At 46.1% G+C, this 20,395-nt stretch overlaps 1 protein-coding gene across 5 annotated transcripts; it reads left to right on the top strand.

Moving 5' to 3' along the window:
• The first annotated feature begins 941 nt into the window (after positions 1-941).
• LOC140684351 (uncharacterized) lies at positions 942-17,523 on the top strand. Of its 5 annotated transcripts, none has more exons than XR_012056567.1 (6): positions 942-1,315; positions 3,026-4,057; positions 4,258-6,567; positions 7,797-8,124; positions 8,641-8,830; positions 9,025-17,523. XR_012056567.1 is itself a non-coding variant. In XM_072930594.1 (2 exons), exons 1-2 carry the CDS (start codon positions 957-959, stop codon positions 3,732-3,734), a joined length of 1,068 nt encoding a protein of 355 aa, XP_072786695.1. In that variant the 5' UTR covers positions 942-956; the 3' UTR covers positions 3,735-7,286. The 5 variants fall into 5 exon arrangements, 1 of the variants encoding a protein (XP_072786695.1); XR_012056571.1 differs by having other exon boundaries at positions 3,026-6,567; positions 9,025-10,317; positions 10,480-17,523; XR_012056573.1 differs by having other exon boundaries at positions 3,026-6,567; positions 10,259-17,523.
• Positions 17,524-20,395: the final 2,872 nt, after the last annotated feature.

The raw sequence follows: 20,395 nt of genomic DNA, 5'->3' as shown, positions 1-20,395 counted from the left end.
GGCCCCGAGGCGAGCGGCGGCCCCCGGCGGTGGCGGGCGGCAGTGCTGCCGCCCTGTGGGCAGAGGGCGGTACTGCAGCCCGCCGCCCGCGGCCGCCATCTTGGGAGTGGCTTGTCGCGGACTCGCTTGACCTTCTCGAGATGGCGCGAAAAAGAGGACGTCGGCATTCGAGGACCCGTGTCTGTTTTTTCTACACTGCCTGAATCGTCCCCAACGCCGGCGCCCCCCGACGGGATTTTCCGCGGCGGTTCCGGTGCCGTGCACAGGGGCTGTGGGGTCAGCAGCACCGCGAGCGTGCGGATTTTTGGCGGGGGCCGACGGGCATCGGCGTAATACGCCTCTCTCCGTCCAGGTCCCCACGGGCCGCCATCTTGCGAGTCCCTGGTGGCGGGCTCGCTTGAAAAGTGCTGCCGCCTTGTGGGCAGAGGGCGGTACTGCAGCCGCCGGTGCCGGGGCGGGAGCGCGCGGCGAGCGGCGCGCGGGGCGGTGTCTGTGAGCGCAGGGCGGGGGGCGGCGGCGGCTCGGGCGGCCCGAGCCTCAAAAACAAGCTCTGGTCAGGAAACAAGCTTGGTGCTTTGCGCGCAGAAGAGGAATTTCCAGTGCGCATGCGCCTAGCGGCCATGACACTGTACGGAAAATGGAACTGTGCTGTAGGAAGGCGGCCATGATGCTGTACGGAAATTCCAGTGCGCATGCGCTTAGCGGCCATGACACCGCGCGGGAAAATAAAACTACGCATGCGCAAGGCGGCCATGACAGTGTACGGAAAATGGAACTCTGCTGTAGGGAGGCGGTCATGATGCTGTACGGAAAACCCAGTGCGCATGCGCCTAGCGGCCATGACACCGCAACGGAAACTGGTACTGCGCATGCGCAAGGCGGCCATGACACTGTACGGAAAATGGAACTGTGCTATAGGAAGGCGGCCATGATGCTGTACGGAAATTTCAGTGCGCATGCGCTGGGCGGCCATGACACTGTACGGAAAATGGAACTCTGCTGTAGGAAGCCGGCCATTATGCTGTACGGAAATTCCAGTGCGCATGCGCAAAGCGGGCGTACTGCAAAGGGAACCGCGCATGCGCACTGCGTGGGGGGGGAGAACCTTGCCATCTGTTTTTTGGGGGTTTGGGATTTTTGGAAATTTGGTGTTTTGGGAGTTTGGGGGGTTTTGGGGATTTGGGAATTTGGGGTTTGGGATTTTGGGGATTTGGGGATTTGGGGTTCGGCTTCCCGGGATCCCGGCCCTGCTCAGCCTCTCCCGGATCCGCAGCAGCTCCGGAACCGCCTCGAAACGGAGCCGGGACCCGCCCGGGTGAGCCTGAAACCCCAAATCCCCCCAAAATCCCCCCAAACCTCAAACATCCCCCAAAAATCCCCTAAATTTCAAATTCCCAAACCCCCCCCCCCAAACCCCCCCAAAAAACACTAGACCTCAAAAAAACCCAAAACCCCAAAATCCTCCAAAAATCCCCAAATCCCAAACCCCCAAATCCCCTACATCCCCAAAAACCCCAAATATTCCCCAAAAATCCCCTCAATTCCAAAATCCCAAACCCCAAAAATCCCCCAGATCCCAAACCCCCAAAATCCCCTAAAAATCCCCCCTGAAGTCCCCCAAATCCCCAAAACCCCCCAAATATCCCCCCCAAAAATCCCCCAAACCCCAAAATCCTCCAAAAATCCCCAAATCCCAAACCCCAAAATCCCCTAAATCCCCCCAAACCCCAAAATGCTCCAAAAATCCCCCAAAAATCCCCTAAATCCAAAATCCCAAACCCCTAAAATCCCCTAAATCCCAAAATCCTCCAAAAATCCCCCAAAAATCCCCAAAATCCCAAACACCCAAATCCCCTACATCCCCAAAAACCCCAAATATTCCCCAAAAATCCCCTCAATTCCAAAATCCCAAACCCCAAAAATCCCCCAGATCCCAAACCCCCAAAATCCCCTAAAAATCCCCCCTGAAGTCCCCCAAATCCCCAAAAATCCCCCCAAATATCCCCCCCAAAAATCCCCCAAACCCCAAAATCCTCCAAAAATCCCCAAATCCCAAACCCCAAAATCCCCTAAATCCCCCCAAACCCCAAAATGCTCCAAAAATCCCCCAAAAATCCCCTAAATCCAAAATCCCAAACCCCAAAAATCCCCTAAATCCCAAAATCCTCCAAAAATCCCCCAAAAATCCCCAAAATCCCAAACACCCAAATCCCCTACATCCCCAAAAACCCCAAATATTCCCCAAAAATCCCCTCAATTCCAAAATCCCAAACCCCAAAAATCCCCCAGATCCCAAACCCCCAAAATCCCCTAAAAATCCCCCCTGAAGTCCCCCAAATCCCCAAAACCCCCCAAATATCCCCCCCAAAAATCCCCCAAACCCCCAAATCCTCCAAAAATCCCCAAATCCCAAACCCCAAAATCCCCTAAATCCCCCCAAACCCCAAAATGCTCCAAAAATCCCCCAAAAATCCCCTAAATCCAAAATCCCAAACCCCAAAAATCCCCTAAATCCCAAAATCCTCCAAAAATCCCCCAAAAATCCCCAAAATCCCAAACCCCCAAATCCCCTACATCCCCAAAAACCCCAAATATTCCCCAAAAATCCCCTCAATTCCAAAATCCCAAACCCCAAAAATCCCCCAGATCCCAAACCCCCAAAATCCCCTAAAAATCCCCCCTGAAGTCCCCCAAATCCCCAAAACCCCCCAAATATCCCCCCCAAAAATCCCCCAAACCCCAAAATCCTCCAAAAATCCCCAAATCCCAAACCCCAAAATCCCCTAAATCCCCCCAAACCCCAAAATGCTCCAAAAATCCCCTAAATCCAAAATCCCAAACCCCAAAAATCCCCTAAATCCAAAAATCCCCCAAAAATCCCCAAAATCCCAAACACCCAAATCCCCTAAATCCCAAAAAAACCCAAATATTCCCCAAAAATCCCCTAAATTGGGGATTTGGGAATTTTGGGATTTGGGAATTCCCGCCCCTCCCCCCTCCCTCATTCCCGTTTTTTTTTTTTCAGCTCCCGCTGGGAATTCCGGACCCCCCCGCCCAAACGGCTCCGAGCAGCTCCAGAAAATACCCAAAAAAATTCCCAAAATTCCCAGGAAATCGTGGAGAAAGCGGCGCCGGCCCGGAGGCTGCAGATCCCCGCCGGAAATCCGGGAATTCCGACAGGAAATTCAGGAATTCTGGCGGAAAATTCAGGAATTCCAGAAAGAAATTCGGGAATTCCAGTTGGAAATTCAGGAATTCCAACGGGAAATTCGGGACTCCTGGCTGGAAATGCAGGAATGGCATCAGGAAATCCGGGAATTCTGTCAGGAAATCCGGGAATTCCGGGAATCCCGGTGCGTTCCCAACTTTCCGTGGCTCAGTTTTACGGGAGCCGGAATTACCGGGACCCCCCGGAGCGGAAACGGCTCCGGGAGCTGCTGGGGCACGGAGAGATCCCGGAAAAAACCCGGAATTCCGACAGGAAATTCCGGAATCCCGGCGGGAAATCCGGGGATTCCGCCAGGAAATCCGGGAATTCCGCCAGGAAATCTGGGAATTCTGCCAGGAAGGGCAGCTCCAAAGGCAAAGGGAGCAGCGGGAATTCCCGGAATTCCAGGCTGGGGAATTCCAGGATTGAGAATTCCCAGATTTCCAATGTTGAGAACTCCCGGAATTCCAGGATGGGGAATTCCCGGATTTCCGGGATTGGGAATTCCTGCAGAATTCCAGGATGAAGAATTCCCTCATTTGCTTTGATAGACTTTCCTGCCCCTGGCACAGAGGGAGGGGCTATAAACCAAATTGTCATTACAAATCTGTCTGAAAAGGACCTAAAATTAGATGCCATGAAAATGGCTCTGGGAATCCCCAAAGTCCCAGCTACGGTAAGAATCAGACTTTGTGCCTCTGTCCTGGAAGAGCACAGCACTGCAATGCATCCTAACACATTTTGCAACCTTCTAACAGATATATTTCATCTCATGCAAGAAGACAGATGAGTAATTCCCAGGAGCTTCATGCAAAATTGGCCCTAAAGCAGATCCCAGTAGGCATCAAGGTAAGCAAAGAAATGTAGCCCTTTCCATTTTAGCCAGCTGCAGTTGACAACAGATTTCAAATTTAGACTTCAAACATTCTCATGAAGAAATTAACCCTTAGGTTGTTGTGGCTTTACTGTGATCCATGTAAAATAGCACCTTTTCCTTGTGCATTTTTTTTAACACAACACTTTTTTTTTTATTATTTTTTCCTTGCTAGGCTGGATTCTGTATGCTGCAAGGCTGTCATATCAGGATATGCTGCAAAAGAGTTTGTTGCATCTTCTTCCTGAAAAGTTGGTGGAGTTTCTCTCTATGCAGAGGGTACAACATTTATGGTCAGGACAGGGTTTTCTTGCTTTGTGGTTTTCTTGCTGCTGCTGCTGCTTTTAAAGGGGTCAACACTCTTAGCTCCAGGAAACTGAAACTAAATGTGAGCAGGGACTGGAGGAAGGAAGCAGGGAGGATCCACTACAAGATTCCAAAAACTAAATAAAGCAGGATTCAACTGCCAGTGGCTGAATAGCAGCAATTTATGAGCTGTTCCTCAAAAGCCCCAGACAAGCACCAAGTCCTGTGGGAAGCTGGAGATTGACAGAAGACACCTCCAGAAGAGTCTGCTGTTGAAATTTCCTTTAAGCCTTTTTTTTTTTTTTTTTTTTTTTTTCAAGTGGATCATCCAGACCTGGCAAATGCATAAGGTCAGCCCTTGGAAGAGCAAAAAGCTCTCGCCAAGAAAACCAAACGAGTGGCTGAAATCTGTCCATTTGTCTGCCTGTCTTTTTGGCCTTGGATTACTGTGCTTTTCAAAGCTATTCTTTCATAACTTGGATAAAAAGGTAAATGTTTCATATAGCCCCGCAAGTAGTAATCATCCTGTCCATGCAAAAAAAACCTGCTGCCTGAGGCATGGGCCCCAAACCAGAGGTGTTTCTCATTTACCTACAAAGCGTCTGGCTTTAGCATGTGTAGTCAGTTTTTGTGAACATGTGAGTCCATTGCCTGCTCTAACAGAGTTAGTGACTTACTTTCAGTGGTTGTAGAGAGTTTCCCTGAAACAGCACTGTTTGTAGTCCACTGTGTGACTTAGGAGACACAATAGCCAGACAATTCTGCAAGTGTAATATAACTGTATGTGGCGTTCCCAGAAAATGCTCTGAAGTCTTCTCTCCGTTGCACCATGGTGATAAAAACCACTGCTGCTTTTCAAGCTCCACGAGGCCATGCTGTGCTGTGCTGAAAGGGATAGAAAAGCCAATTAGCTCTGAAAAGTGAAGGGCAGGCAGAGAGGGGTGCTCTGGCCTGGAATTCCCTCCCTTTGGCAGCAGCAAAGGTCAGCTGTGCAGCCAAATTTCAGTGACCACATGTGGATCCAGCTTGTGCGTGTTGCCAGCTATCTGCACAGGGAGTGGGAGAGGGTGGGGAGGAAGAATTGATTCTGGAAGGGGAAAGCCTGAGTTAAAGGGAAAAGTGGAGTGAAATGTGACAGCTGGGATTCCCAGAAGATAGTTTGATGGATGCTGGCCATCCAGCTTCCCTAGAACTCTTTATCAGTAACACCCTCTATATCTCCCTGAGTGACTTTTAGCCTGTCTGGCAGTTTTCAGCACCAGTGTGTGAGCGAAAAGAGGTGGAAGGCAGTTCTCTCTGATTTGGCAGCTCTGGGACTTTGTGCTGCTGGCTGAGGGTCTGGATTCCTCAGGAACTTCCTGGCTACCTGTGGCTCCCACAGGCTTGTAGGACTGGGCTTAGAGAAACCCTGAGCTGCCCGATGTCTGCTCTTGCTGCAGCTCTTCTGAATAGTCCTGGGTGTGGATGTGAGCCTGCAGTCCTTGGGAGGCAGAATTCACTCCACAATCCCAAGGGACTTGCTCTATCTGTCAGTGCAGGCCAGCTGTGGGAATCCTCCAAGTCCCTTTATCCTGTTCTGTGTGTCAAGGCCCTGTGGCTGACCACGAGTGCCCCGAGCTGCCATGGACCCTTCTTGCAAGGGCAATTGTTTTCAGAGTCAGCGTAGGTGCTGGCTACCTTTGGAAAAGTGTGAATACCCCGGGGAAATCCATGGGGCAGACACCTTGGGCCATACTGTGTGCTGGCACCATCAGCAGGCATGATACAGACAGAGGTGCTTTGCTTTTGGTGTGAAACTTTGGTAATGGTGAGACTTCTTGGTTAGGTCAGAAGGTTTTAGAGGGAAATGTCCACTCACGTGATCAAAAGAGAAGATCCTGGCATGGTTAAAAATGGGAAACAGTGAGCTTGTAGGTTTAGGTGATCTGCTTGTGGTCATTCTTCAGACTTTTAATATTCATGCAGAAGTTTGGCAGAAACAGGAAACTTATGTGTAGACCAAAATCAGTTCAGCTTCTACAGTAAATGGTATTAACTGGTGTTATGTAGCTTTGACCCTTTGGAGAGATCTAAATCTGGCCTTTCCCAAGTTCTGATGGAGTAAAATAACTGTTTCCCAGTCTTTTATTTGCAGATGCTCTAAATATTGTTGCTGGGGATCTATATAAAAAATTCAAAGGTAAGTAAAAATAAGTATTAGCAGTATGTGTGAAATATAATATAAATAATAATTTGTCTATCTTGCTACCTTTATATATATATATATATATATATATATATATATATATGATATATATTTCTAAATACGTCACTATAAAGTAGAAATGCAAATGTGACTATAATGATGAAAACAATATATAAATATTCAAGTATCGTTTAAAGAAGGGGCTTTTTTTTTGCTTTTTATTTGGTTAGAGGCAGGGTTTTAATGGAAGAAAAATGAATATACCTTTTATTTTGATATCATTCTAAATATAGAAATATATATTCAATGTATGCAGAGATTTTTCTATTCTATCTCTTCTGAATATTTATTTTCATTTCTATTTTATACTTTCATATAACACCATACATCAATCTACATTTTAAACGTAAATTTGAATATAAATGCGAAATATAGAGATAAATTTAAACGCAGTTTAAAAGAAAAGGGGTTTTTAAAAGATTTTTACTTGGATAGAGGCAGGGGTTTATTTTAAGCAATATAAACCTTTTAGAAATAGAAATCTATCTATAGAAATATGTAAGCAATGTATTAAGCAATGCATAAAAATATAAATTGTAATAAAGGAATAAATGTAAGAAATTATAAAAATACAATTACACATCAATATACGTTATAAATCCGAATGTGAATATAAATATGAAAAATATAAAAATAAAAGAGCTTGAAATGCAGTTTAAAAGAGAAGGTTTTTGCTTTTGGTTCCTGTTGGGTTAGAGGCAGGGGTTTTTTGCTGGCGTTCTTTTCCGCGCGGGATGTTTTGGGGCATTTGCTGCAGGGCAGGTTCCGGAGGGCATCGCGCCCGTTCTTTTCTGCCGCCGGCCCCGCCCGCGGCCCCGAGGCGAGCGGCGGCCCCCGGCGGTGGCGGGCGGCAGTGCTGCCGCCCTGTGGGCAGAGGGCGGTACTGCAGCCCGCCGCCCGCGGCCGCCATCTTGGGAGTGGCTTGTCGCGGACTCGCTTGACCTTCTCGAGATGGCGCGAAAAAGAGGACGTCGGCATTCGAGGACCCGTGTCTGTTTTTTCTACACTGCCTGAATTGTCCCCAACGCCGGCGCCCCCCGACGGGATTTTCCGCGGCGGTTCCGGTGCCGTGCACAGGGGCTGTGGGGTCAGCAGCACCGCGAGCGTGCGGGTTTTTGGCGGGGGCCGACGGGCATCGGCGTAATACGCCTCTCTCCGTCCAGGTCCCCACGGGCCGCCATCTTGCGAGTCCCTGGTGGCGGGCTCGCTTGAAAAGTGCTGCCGCCTTGTGGGCAGAGCGCGGTACTGCAGCTCCCCGGCCAGCGCCGGGCCGAAAACCACCGAGACGGCGCGGGGGGGCCAGAGCGGCCCCAAAACCACCGAGACGGGGCGGAAGCGGCAAGAGCGGCCACAGAAACCACCGAGACGGGGCGGAAGCGGCCAGAGCGGCCCAAAAACCACCGAGTTGTGGCGGAAGTGGCAAGAGCGGCTCCAATTACCACCGAGACGGGCCCGGAGGGGCGCGGGGCGGCGGCGAGCGGGGCGGTGTGTGTGAGTAAAAGGGAAGCGGTGAAGGCGGCTCCGCGGCAGCGCCGGGGAAGGATGGCAGCCGCGAGGGCGGCCCGGCGGGGCCGGTACCGGCGGGCGGCGGAGGCGCGGTCGCGGCGCTCCCGGGCCTGGGTGGAGCGGCGTCGGAACAGGGCTGCGCCCGCCCCTCCTGCCGCCCTCCTGGGAATGGGTTGAGGCATTATGGGTGTATTTAGGTAGGGATAACGATTTTGTTGGTTTGTAAACAAATGTCAGTTGTTCTGACAGGAACAGGCTGAATGGGGCTGTAGCTCTGCCTACGAGGTCAAGCAGTGATAAGGCCTTGTCAGACCCTGGGAAGTAGAGGATGGGTAAAGAAGTGAGCCTCTGTGTAGCACTTCTCTGTAACAGATTAGCAGCTGCTGTAGCATCATTTCCTAGACATTGAGTGGTCTGGGGCTGGATTAGAAAAAAATTAGGTTTAGTGTGTTGTTTAACAGCTGCAGGTGGAGGAACCTGTGCCTTCTGCTCTCCCCACAGCTGTCTCGGCTGTCACACCTGTCCTGAGGAAAGCCCTGTGGAAGGAGCTCGGTGCCGCAATTCAGGACCCTGAGGCCACTGTGAAACTGCAAATTCTTTCCAAGCTGTTGCCACCTCCGGGAAGCAAAGGGCTGCACAACCTGATGGACTGCCTTCCTGCTGCTCCGGAGAGAGCAGGCAATGAAGAGAGGTGGGCAGCGTGTGTGTGTGTGTCTCCCCCAGGGCTCAGTTTGTCCTGGGAATCAGTGTGATAGGAATGGGAGCATTAACAGCGTCCTCTCCTCCGAGAATCTGTTGCTTTGCACTTTGGCAGCAAGACATCTTTAAGATATACAAAACCAAGTTAAAATGTTAATAAGAAAATCAACAACTATCTCTCTGCAGCTGGGCCGTGGCAGATGCCATATCCACGGTGCTCAAAAACTCAGAGGAGCTGCATTCCTGGAGGAGACATCTCTTCTCAGCCTGCGTAAAGGGGTTAGTTGCCATGTACAGCAGCAGTAAAGATGAAGGCAAGCAAGAAGTGGAGAGGTCCGTGCTGCTGAGGCTAGAGGAATTATTGGTGAGACTGCTTATCTGCTTTGCCACAGAGGGACTGTATGCATATGTGTGATTGGGCAGTTGTAATTTTGTAAATACAGATTGGACTCGATTTCCTGTTTTATGGATTCTGGTTTCCATGGAGTTTTCATAGCTTTTTCCGAGTCCTGAGAATCCTTTATACGAGGCAGTTTTGTGTTCTTGATGATGACTTTCTGGTACGAATCCCCTTTGAATGTGTGAGCTTGAGGTATTTAGGAGAAAGAAATCAAAGGTTACCAGTGGAATTAAAAAAAAAAAAAAAGAAGTTAAAATTAATTAATTATTATAAATTAATTAATTTAATTTTTAAAATTTAAGTTATCACCTTCTTTTTTAAAAGAAGCTGATAGAGATACTTGTGCCAAGACCCATCTGCCATGCCATCTGAAGTCTGGGGCAAAAGTCTGGTTGATCAGGAATAGAAATCAGACTTTGATCTTGAAGAACACTACTTGGTCACTCCCTCTGTATACTGTTGCCTTGGTTTGAGTTCAGTGAACACAGATCCCTGTGACACGCAACACTGAAGGTCCCTGGGCAGTGAATGCCTTTGCGCTCTCATGGCTTTTGCTGAGACTCCCTTGTAGGACCTGGCTGACTCTGCAGGCCCTGGGGCCACCTCACAGGGTCCATCCCATGCTGAGGGTGTTTCCAGCCTGGCGAGGTTGGCACCTGCATTCCCAGGACTGTTGGGATGTGCAGCTGTCAGTCTGCTCCAGGCTCTCGCTGTGACTTGTCAAGTTGAGAATCCTTTTGCACTTGAGGCGTTTGAAGAGTATTGAGCCGCTGGGTTTTTGGAACCTACAGCCCAGCTTGCTTTTTGATTCCATACAGCCCCTGCTCCCAGACCAACAAGTTTCTTTTGAGCCAGGCATTAGGATTGTTGTATCCAAGAGCTTTTTTCCCTGTTAACCTCAGATCATCCCACGTGAGCGTTTGGCTTGCGTGTTCTTAGTGTGTCCCTTGAACAAAAATTGCTGTAGAAGCTCCATGTGCCAAATGTAAACCAACACCTGTTTTTACTTGCTGCACACAGTGTGTGGTTGAAGAAGTGGACCCAGATGACTGGTGTGACCTTGTGAAGACAGGGCTCAAGTAAGTGCTTTCATTTGAATTTGGTTTGGTTTCACCAAGTTCATTTTCTTTGCCAAGTTAATTTTCTTTGCCAAGTTCTCATTTCTTACCCAACTTGTAGCTTCAAGTGGGTTTTCTTGGGTTTGGTTACAGTCTGACTTCTCTGTGATCCTTCTCCCAAAGGTACCGTTACAGAGATGAAACATTTCTGAAGGTCCTGAACGTTGCCATCCAGTTACTATACATGAAAGAATCCTCACTAAGAGCGTAGTCAAGCTCTCCAAACTACACATGGTGGTCACACAGCGCTCTCCATTTTTGGCAGCCATCCTGAGGTCAAGAGAAGATGATTGCATGAGCGTCCAGACAATAGGTATTTTTTAGTCATCTTCTTCCCATCCTAAACACAGCTAATCTTCTCTTTCGTGCATTATATTCTTTCCATCCAGTAACACATCCACCCATGTAAATACTTGCAGAGTTATTAGCAGTTCCAGAATACTGGCATTTAAATTGTACCTCTGCTTGGATCCAAATGTTACATTCATTTTATGCTGGTTGTAAAGACTTCTGTTTTTAAAACTAGTGGAAAGGCGGGTTTGGGTTTTTGTTTGCTTATTTGTTGTTCTGGTATTTTTAACCCAGCTGAAGTCTTGGATTTATTCTTTTGGTTTCTGAGGTACTTAGTGTAAGATCACTGAAGTGCACATAGATCCTGTGATGTTTAAGCCTTGGCTACAGGTGACACAGGCTTCTGAAAATGGAAATGGCCTTGGCAGAGTAGCAGCTGTGAAGCGAAGCAGAATTAAAATGCATGAGAGCAGAAGAACCAAGTGAAATGGTACTTCTGGGTGCTGTGTGCTCCTCTGGCCTCTGCCTGCTGTGAACACTTTGTGTTGCAGCTCGGTGTAGTCCAATTCAGTGTTTGTTTGGTTTGATTTTTGTGTGTAACAAAAACACTGCTCACTTACTCTAAACAAATTCCCTCCTTTACTGGACACATCCTGGAGTGGGACCAGACTCCCCCTCACCCTGGAGGAATTCCCTGCTCCTCTGGAGAGGGGTGAAGCCAAAGCTTAGGAGCAAAGGCAAACCACCAAACCAGGGGCATTCTATATATATCCAAATAAGGGGCTCTGTCTTCCTGCTTTTCCTGTAGTTCTCCTTCCTGGTTTCACCTGGCCTGGAAGGATGGGCATGGCCTGTATTTGTCATCTGAAAGTGGTGTTACTAAATCTGTCCAGAGGTTCTGATTACAGATACTCATTTTCTGCCAGAAAACATTTTCATTTCATTCTTTTCACCCAGGATGGCTCTCTGTGGTCTCAGACAGTGTTCCCTGGGAGGAAGGGCAGCCTTTGCCTCGCCTGCACAGCTCAGGTGGATGTGACAGAACTGGTGTGGCCTGACAAGGCATGAGCAGCTGTCTGTGCACTGGAGTGCCTTGAAACCTTTCTCTGTGAGGTTTTGGACACTTTTCTCTTTGGGATTTCTTGTGACACAGCACCAGGTGTCCCTTCCTTTGTATAAAGTCCTGTGGTAAAGGATTGAATGACTGACAAGTGGGGCCATGGATAAAAATGGTTCTGTTAAAATTAGGCTAAGAATGCAATAGAGAAATGAGCTTCCTTTTAATGAAATAGTTAGGAATAAAAATGCTTTTATATTTGAATTGGTGTCCCCTCTCACGGATAAAACCCCATGGTGAGCAATCACAGCAGAAGTGTGAAAGCCGGGATCTTTTGACTTCCACAGAGGGCTTAATGCTCTTTTCCTCCTCTCTTTCAGGACAGGAGAAATCATTAAGCTCCTCCCATCTTTGCCAGAAGCTTCAGTGTTTAAGCAGCCAGAGCCAAGAGGCTTCAGCACCAGGGGGGTGCACTGGAGGGCTCCTGGTCCTGCCCACGCTGTGGGGTAAGTCAGAGGGACGCAGGGTTCCCCTTTTCCTCTCTGCTGGGATTAAGTGCCTCGGGAATGCCATTTCTGACAGCCCAGCCGTACCCCTGTGTGCTGGGAAAGGGCAGCAGGGAAGAGGCAAATGCCAGAGTTCCTTGGGGCTGATGGAGCTGTGGTGTTTGGCTGTGCCCAGGGGGGCAGGCTGGGCATTGTTCGGGCACCCAAGGACTGGTCTGGGGCTGGGAGCCCGGGGAGCCGAGCTCTCGGTGCATTCCCAGCTCTGCCAGCTGCTGCAGGGCTGGGTGCCAGCCTCTGCTGGGGCTGGGGCAGGAGCTGCAGGGGAGGGCTGGCAGGATTTGGGAGCAGAGGGAGGAAAATGAGGAAGGGTGCTGGGCGGCGCTCAGCCTGTGCTGGTGTCAGCGCAGCCGTGCAGGGCGCCGGGATCTGGGTTCAGCTCCGGCTCTCCTGGGGTTCAGGGTGCAAGGTCGGAGGGACTGGGTTTATCTGTGGCTTTCCAGGCCAGCAGGAACAAGGGGAATGTGGTGCCAGAGCTGTGTCCCATCGGGCTGCGCTTCCCTCTGAGCACAGAGAGTCTGGGCTGAGGGGAGATTGCTGCGAGTGCCCCGTGAGCAATCCAGGGAACTCGGAATTGCATCCGCTGCTGGGAACACTGCCTGAGCTCTGCTCAGGCTGTGTCTGCGAGGAGTGGGATTTGGGCTGCAGAGGTGCTGCTGGGCACAAAAAATGGAGTAAATCCTCTCCAGGGACGTGCAGTGAAGGATAGTGCAGCAGGGAAGGGGAGTATTTGCAAATTATATCAGTATTTCTCCCAGAACAGGGAGAAATGGGGTGGAGCAGAGATGGGCTGGTTTGGTTTTGTCTGGGCCGGTTATTCCTTGTGCACTGTTTTAAATCTGTTGTAGGTTTTAATCTCCAGTCTCTTTCCAACAAAAGCTGACAGAAATTTAGGTTCAGGGTTAGAAGTTGGGTCCATTCACTGCAAAACCTTGCCCAGGCTGGAGGACTGGGGTGATGGCTGCTCTCAGCAAAGGTTACCTGTGAATACCGTGTCAGATTTCCCTCAATGCTGGGCAGAAAAGGTGAGGGTTTGGATCAGGAATTCTGCAAACAAAGCCTGTGTGATGTTGGTTTATTGTGTTTTTCAGGGAGCCAGGGCTGGCACAAGGACTCGTGCAGGTGCTGCTCTGGCACTGGAGCTGTTGCCCTGTGGAGCCATTTTAAAGGTGTGATTATGGAACATTTTGGAGGCTGTTTCTGGAATTCCATTTGTAGCTGGATCTCACTCCGAGTGCAGCAGTCCAGGTGAGGGTTCTGACCTCTCCAGACCTTGTGCTCACCTTGGTACAGCCCGGGGCTGGAGCAGGTTTTCCAGGGAAGTGGAGATGGCTGAGGATGGGTGCTCTGGAAAGCAGGGACCTGCTGGGATTTGCATTTGCAAAGCTGCCGTGAAGTTTGTAAAACCAGCAGGAAATTCTAATTCCTGTGGGTTTTGGGGAGGAGGTGCAGGTCACCCTGAGAGCTAGACCAGAACTGGTTTGTGGTAAGGAGTCTGAGGTGTGTAAGTGCCACAGCTGGTATGAGCTGTGTGCTAAATGCAGTCCCAGCCCCAGAGGGAGACTGATGGGCTCTGCTCATTGCTGTCCCCAGCTGTCCCCAGCCCGCTGCTCCCCCGTGGATCTGCTCTGGATTCGGGCTGTCGGTGCTGGAGCGCCCTGCTCCCTGCAGGGCCCTGCCCCTAACCCTCGCAGAGAGAGAGAGCCCTGCTGGCCAGAGTGATCTTTTTTCATTTTTTCTCCCTGTGCTGTTAGCAAGGAAGGGATGGGACTGCTCTTGGGCCGGGAGCACTCAGTGCTCAGGTGAGCACCCGCCTGGGAGCGTGAGGGTTTGCAGAGCGAGCAGCTGCTGCGGCTCAGGAGCAGCCACAAGTTCTTTGTTCCAAGGCAGGCCAGAACTTTCTAACCCCGGGGTTTATTTGGCTTTTGGAACCCAGCACCTCTGCTCAGTTCTGCTGCACTGAGGGTACTTTTGTTCAATGCCTTCTGTTGGAACTTGTCAGCTCTCAGTGTAGCGCACACAGCCCCAGCCCTGCCCTGCAAACCCTTCCCCATCGTGCCCACACAGTTTCCTCTCTCACTCACTCGGGGCAGGCTCTTACTGACAGCCACAGAAACAGAAGTTATTTTATGTTGTTTTATTCTTTTCCTGCGTAATGCCCGTGTCTTGTATTGGTACATCAATCCCAGCTTCTCCCGAGGCTGCAGATCAAATCTTTCAGTGTCTGTGGGAGTTTCTGGTTTTCCCATTCCCACGTCTCCCCTCTCTCTCTGTATGAAAAAAAAAATTTATTGGTGGATTTGTTAAGCATTTGTTGCATGTATTAACATACAGAAGGTGTTATCATTAGTATTATTATTGTAATAATATAATTAAAATGTATACTTTTGTTACAAGATTTTTAAATTATGGTGTTAAATTTTATTTATTGTTATATTTTATTAGTTATTCTTATTTTTGATATTTCTTAAAGTTGTACACTTTAATAAGTAGATTTGGTGTTTTAGATAAATGTATACATTTTATTAAATTTTTATATTTGTATGTTAATAAAATAATTTTTTTTTTGGTTTTTTGTAAAACTGCGTATTTAATAGTTTTATATTTGTTTAAAAGTTATTTAGGGTAAGGGATGTCGAATTAGATTGTTTATTTAGATAATATTTTAATTGATTTAATTGTTTTAGTGTGGTTGAAGTAATAGGTGGTATAAAAACTGATGCTACCATTTTGATTTTAAGTTTCAAGGCTTAAAATTACTTTTATATTTTGATTACTATTGATGGATAAATTACTTTTTTGTTTTAAATTGGTAGCTATTTTAATATTAAGAGTTAATAATGTAAGGGCCTTTTAATTATATGGACTATTTGTAATGGTTTTTATTGGTATCTTAAGTAAGTAAGTAAAGAATGGATTTTTTTGAGTAGTGCTAGATAAATACAAAGCATTTAAACTTGAAACTTTAGTTAAAGTTACTTAAATGTTTGTTTTTGGTTGGTTAATTGGTAAAGTGACATAATTAAAAGTAAATAAAGTAGAGTAGAAGTAAAATATTTGATAGAATTTCATAATTTGTAAGTTACTAAATAAGATTTTTATAACATTGATTTTTATATTTATAAAGAAACTTACACTTTATATATTTTGGTGGGTGTAGTACACGATGTTAGGTGTAAGTTGCAAGTCTTGTGTAATCTGCGTTTGTATTTCCATAGTGTAATTTGTCTTTGTATTTACATTGGTGTTTTATTTGTGGAGCGGTGAGTGTGTTTTTTGTGTGATCTGATTTTATGTTTCTTATTGAAATTTACTTGGGTTTTTGTACTTGTTGAGATATAAGTAAACTTTATGTTTTGATATGAGAAATAATGATATAAGTTGTTATAATTTTTCAGTTATAAGTATGAAGAAATATAAGAGTAAAATAATGTATGTAGTAAAGAAGAAATTGATAATAATTAGGAATTACTTAGGTAATATCTATAATTAGTAACATAGGTGAAATTATATAATTAGTAAGTATTAAAAGATTGTACATACTTTTAGAGTTTATAACAGTTGATAAATATTAAATTAGTGGTAAGTTAAATAATTATGTGTGGATAATGATTTTTCAAGTTTATTTTAAAAATAAGTTTATTTGTTATATTGTTAAAGTTAAATTGTTAAGTTAAAATTATTTGAATTTATTTTTGACGTAGAAAATATTTGGGTTTGTTGTTAATTATTTTATTTAGGTAGAGTTAGGGTTAGGTTATAGTTTAAATTTTAATTGGTGAATGTTATTTAATATATTTTTATATAATGTTTTTAAAAATAGTACTTAAGAGTAAAAATGTTAGGATTAAAGATTAATTACATTATTTAATAATTGGATTTTTTTAGAAGTTTTTTAGAATTGAGATGCTTTGAATATAGTAAACTTCTTTTTAAAGATTTGAAAGTGGTTATGGACAGGATTGTGAGTTTGGATTTGGATATTGAGAGTGTGAAGGTGCAGGAAATGTATGAGAGAGTGATTACTTAGTGTGAAACTTAGAAAAAGAAATTAATGTTGTAGTTGGATTTTGTATTCAAGTGATTTTGTAATAATAACTGAGGAAAGTGATAAGATTAACAGTTTGGAGGAGGTTTTTAATGGAATACCTTTTTAATCTTGAAAAATAGTTAAAATTATGATATAACATTAAGTTAAATTATAGAGTTAGTGTAGAGATTAGTTAGAGAGTTAACTTGGTTTAAGCGCTGTATAAGTTGAGAATAAAAAAGTAGGAATTAGAAATTTTATGTGTGTTTTTTAGATCATTCTATAAAGAGATAATAAAGTATATGAAAGTTGGTTGTAAATATCATAACAATATTTAATAAATATTGTTTATTATAAAAGCTTATATATTGATATAATATAATTAGTATATTAGTGGTAAGTGTTTGAAGAAGTTAGGATAACTTTTAAAAAATATTTATATATTCAGGAAATAGAGTAAAATTTTCAAACAGCATGATATGAATAGTAATTGCTATTTTTTGGTGTCGCTTCTAAAAGATAAGAGTAGAGATTGTAATGAAGTACAGAATTTTTGATGAAATTGATGATATAATACACTGTACTTTTTTTTACTTCTGAATAGGCGTTTGTTAGTGTTTTCTTTTAGTTGTTTTAATTGGAGGTGTTTTATTTTTTTAAGAAAATTGACCATATACTGTATAGTTTAGAGAAATGATTTTTAATAAAATTTAGCATAAGTTATATTAAATAACATTTAAATTTAGACTGAATGAATTTTGATAGTAAGGAATAATAAACTTAATTTTAATTGATAAAAAGAAAATGTATTTGTTTAAATGTATTGACATTTAATTTTGTTTGATTTCATTAATACTTAACATATTAAATGTTATTACTTATAAATATTGAAGGTTTTTTAAGTCTTTTGGTTTTGAAGAAATTTTAGCTTGCTGAGTTATGATTATTACTTATATCTTTACAGGGTGGTTTTACTTATTGGGAGACATGTTTCTTAGGAAAATATTTTTATTTGTGTTACATTTCAAATGGTACTAATTTGTATAGTGGGTTTTTTTTTTTTAATGCAGGATATTGATTAGATTGTTTTATAGTTTTTGTGGGCTTTGACAAATATTTATATGGTTAGGCTTTTCTATATTTGAAGTATGTTCTGATGGTTTTTGTTGTTTAGAATTTGAAGAGTATTTGGTGTTTGGAGGAAATAAAGGTGAGGGTTTTTTGGATACGGTTGAGTTGTATTTTTAATGTTAGTAAGGACTACTTTTGGTACGTTATTTTGATTTTTTGTTTGGTTATGGGGAGGGTCTCCTGTTAGATGTGCAAGCATGAGACTGGCACTAGGGCTTTTTGTCTAATGGTTGATGGGTCTCTTTATGGGGAGGAGGTGTTATTTTAAGTATAAAAGAAAGGGGCTTTTAAAAAGATTTTTACTTGGATAGGGGCAGGGTGTTTATTTGAAGCCATATAAACCTTTTAGAAATCTAAATCTAACTATAGAAATATATAAGCAATATATTAAGATATGTGAAAAAATATAAAATATAATAGGAATAAATGTAAGAAATTATAAAAATACAATTACACATCAATATACGTTATAAATCCGAATGTGAATATAAATATGAAAAATATAAAAATAAAAGAGCTTGAAATGCAGTTTAAAAGAGAAGGTTTTTGCTTTTGGTTCCTATTGGGTTAGAGGCAGGGGTTTTTTTGCTGGCGTTCTTTTCCGCGCGGGATGTTTTGGGGCATTTGCTGCAGGGCAGGTTCCGGAGGGCATCGCGCCCGTTCTTTTCTGCCGCCGGCCCCGCCCGCGGCCCCGAGGCGAGCGGCGGCCCCCGGCGGTGGCGGGCGGCAGTGCTGCCGCCCTGTGGGCAGAGGGCGGTACTGCAGCCCGCCGCCCGCGGCCGCCATCTTGGGAGTGGCTTGTCGCGGACTCGCTTGACCTTCTCGAGATGGCGCGAAAAAGAGGACGTCGGCATTCGAGGACCCGTGTCTGTTTTTTCTACACTGCCTGAATCGTCCCCAACGCCGGCGCCCCCCGACGGGATTTCCCGCGGCGGTTCCGGTGCCGTGCACAGGGGCTGTGGGGTCAGCAGCACCGCGAGCGTGCGGGTTTTTGGCGGGGGCCGACGGGCATCGGCGTAATACGCCTCTCTCCGTCCAGGTCCCCACGGGCCGCCATCTTGCGAGTCCCTGGTGGCGGGCTCGCTTGAAAAGCGCTGCCCCCATTGTGGGCAGAGGGCGGTACTGCAGCCGCCGGTGCCGGGGCGGGAGCGCGCGGCGAGCGGCGCGCGGGGCGGTGTCTGTGAGCGCAGGGCGGGGGGCGGCGGCGGCTCGGGCGGCCCGAGCCTCAAAAACAAGCTCTGGTCAGGAAACAAGCTTGGTGCTTTGCGCGCAGAAGAGGAATTTCCAGTGCGCATGCGCCTAGCGGCCATGACACTGTACGGAAAATGGAACTCTGCTGTAGGAAGGCGGCCATGATGCTGTACGGAAATTCCAGTGCGCATGCGCAGGACGGCCATGACACTGTACGGAAAATGGAACTCTGCTGTAGGAAGCCGGCCATTATGCTGTACGGAAATTCCAGTGCGCATGCGCAAAGCGGGCGTCCTGCAAAGGGAACCGCGCATGCGCACTGCGTGGGGGGGGGAGAACCTTGCCATCTGTTTTTTGGGGGTTTGGGATTTTTGGAAATTTGGTGTTTTGGGAGTTTGGGGGGTTTTGGGGATTTGGGAATTTGGGGTTTGGGATTTTGGGGATTTGGGGATTTGGGGTTCGGCTTCCCGGGATCCCGGCCCTGCTCAGCCTCTCCCGGATCCGCAGCAGCTCCGGAACCGCCTCGAAACGGAGCCGGGACCCGCCCGGGTGAGCCTGAAACCCCAAATCCCCCAAAAATCCCCCTAAACCTCAAACATCCCCCAAAAATCCCCTAAATTTCAAATTCCCAAACCCCCCCCCCCAAACCCCCCCAAAAAACACTAGACCTCAAAAAAACCCAAAACCCCAAAATCCTCCAAAAATCCCCAAAATCCCAAACCCCCAAATCCCCTACATCCCCAAAAACCCCAAATATTCCCCAAAAATCCCCTCAATTCCAAAATCCCAAACCCCAAAAATCCCCCAGATCCCAAACCCCCAAAATCCCCTAAAAATCCCCCCTGAAGTCCCCCAAATCCCCAAAACCCCCCAAATATCCCCCTCAAAAATCCCCCAAACCCCAAAATCCTCCAAAAATCCCCAAATCCCAAACCCCAAAATCCCCTAAATCCCCCCAAACCCCAAAATGCTCCAAAAATCCCCCAAAAATCCCCTAAATCCAAAATCCCAAACCCCAAAAATCCCCTAAATCCCAAAATCCTCCAAAAATCCCCCAAAAATCCCCAAAATCCCAAACCCCCAAATCCCCTGCATCCCCAAAAACCCCAAATATTCCCCAAAAATCCCCTCAATTCCAAAATCCCAAACCCCAAAAATCCCCCAGATCCCAAACCCCCAAAATCCCCTAAAAATCCCCCCTGAAGTCCCCCAAATCCCCAAAACCCCCCAAATATCCCCCCCAAAAATCCCCCAAACCCCAAAATCCTCCAAAAATCCCCAAATCCCAAACCCCAAAATCCCCTAAATCCCCCCAAACCCCAAAATGCTCCAAAAATCCCCCAAAAATCCCCTAAATCCAAAATCCCAAACCCCAAAAATCCCCTAAATCCCAAAATCCTCCAAAAATCCCCCAAAAATCCCCAAAATCCCAAACCCCCAAATCCCCTACATCCCCAAAAACCCCAAATATTCCCCAAAAATCCCCTCAATTCCAAAATCCCAAACCCCAAAAATCCCCCAGATCCCAAACCCCCAAAATCCCCTAAAAATCCCCCCTGAAGTCCCCCAAATCCCCAAAACCCCCCAAATATCCCCCCCAAAAATCCCCCAAACCCCAAAATCCTCCAAAAATCCCCAAATCCCAAACCCCAAAATCCCCTAAATCCCCCCAAACCCCAAAATGCTCCAAAAATCCCCTAAATCCAAAATCCCAAACCCCAAAAATCCCCTAAATCCAAAAATCCCCCAAAAATCCCCAAAATCCCAAACACCCAA

Source organism: Taeniopygia guttata, chromosome 1 (genome assembly GCF_048771995.1).
Source record: "Taeniopygia guttata chromosome 1, bTaeGut7.mat, whole genome shotgun sequence".
Classification (NCBI taxonomy): domain Eukaryota; kingdom Metazoa; phylum Chordata; class Aves; order Passeriformes; family Estrildidae; genus Taeniopygia; species Taeniopygia guttata.
This window is presented reverse-complemented; position numbering and strand designations above follow the sequence as displayed.

Excerpts from the sequence above, each read along its gene's own strand:
- LOC140684351 (XM_072930594.1), top strand. The coding sequence starts at position 957 with ATGCGCTGGGCGGCCATGACACTGTACGGAAAATGGAACTCTGCTGTA. Across the intron at positions 1,316-3,025 it reads CGGAGCCGGGACCCGCCCGG|CTCCCGCTGGGAATTCCGGA; the intron begins GTGAGCCTGAAA and ends TTTTTTTTTCAG.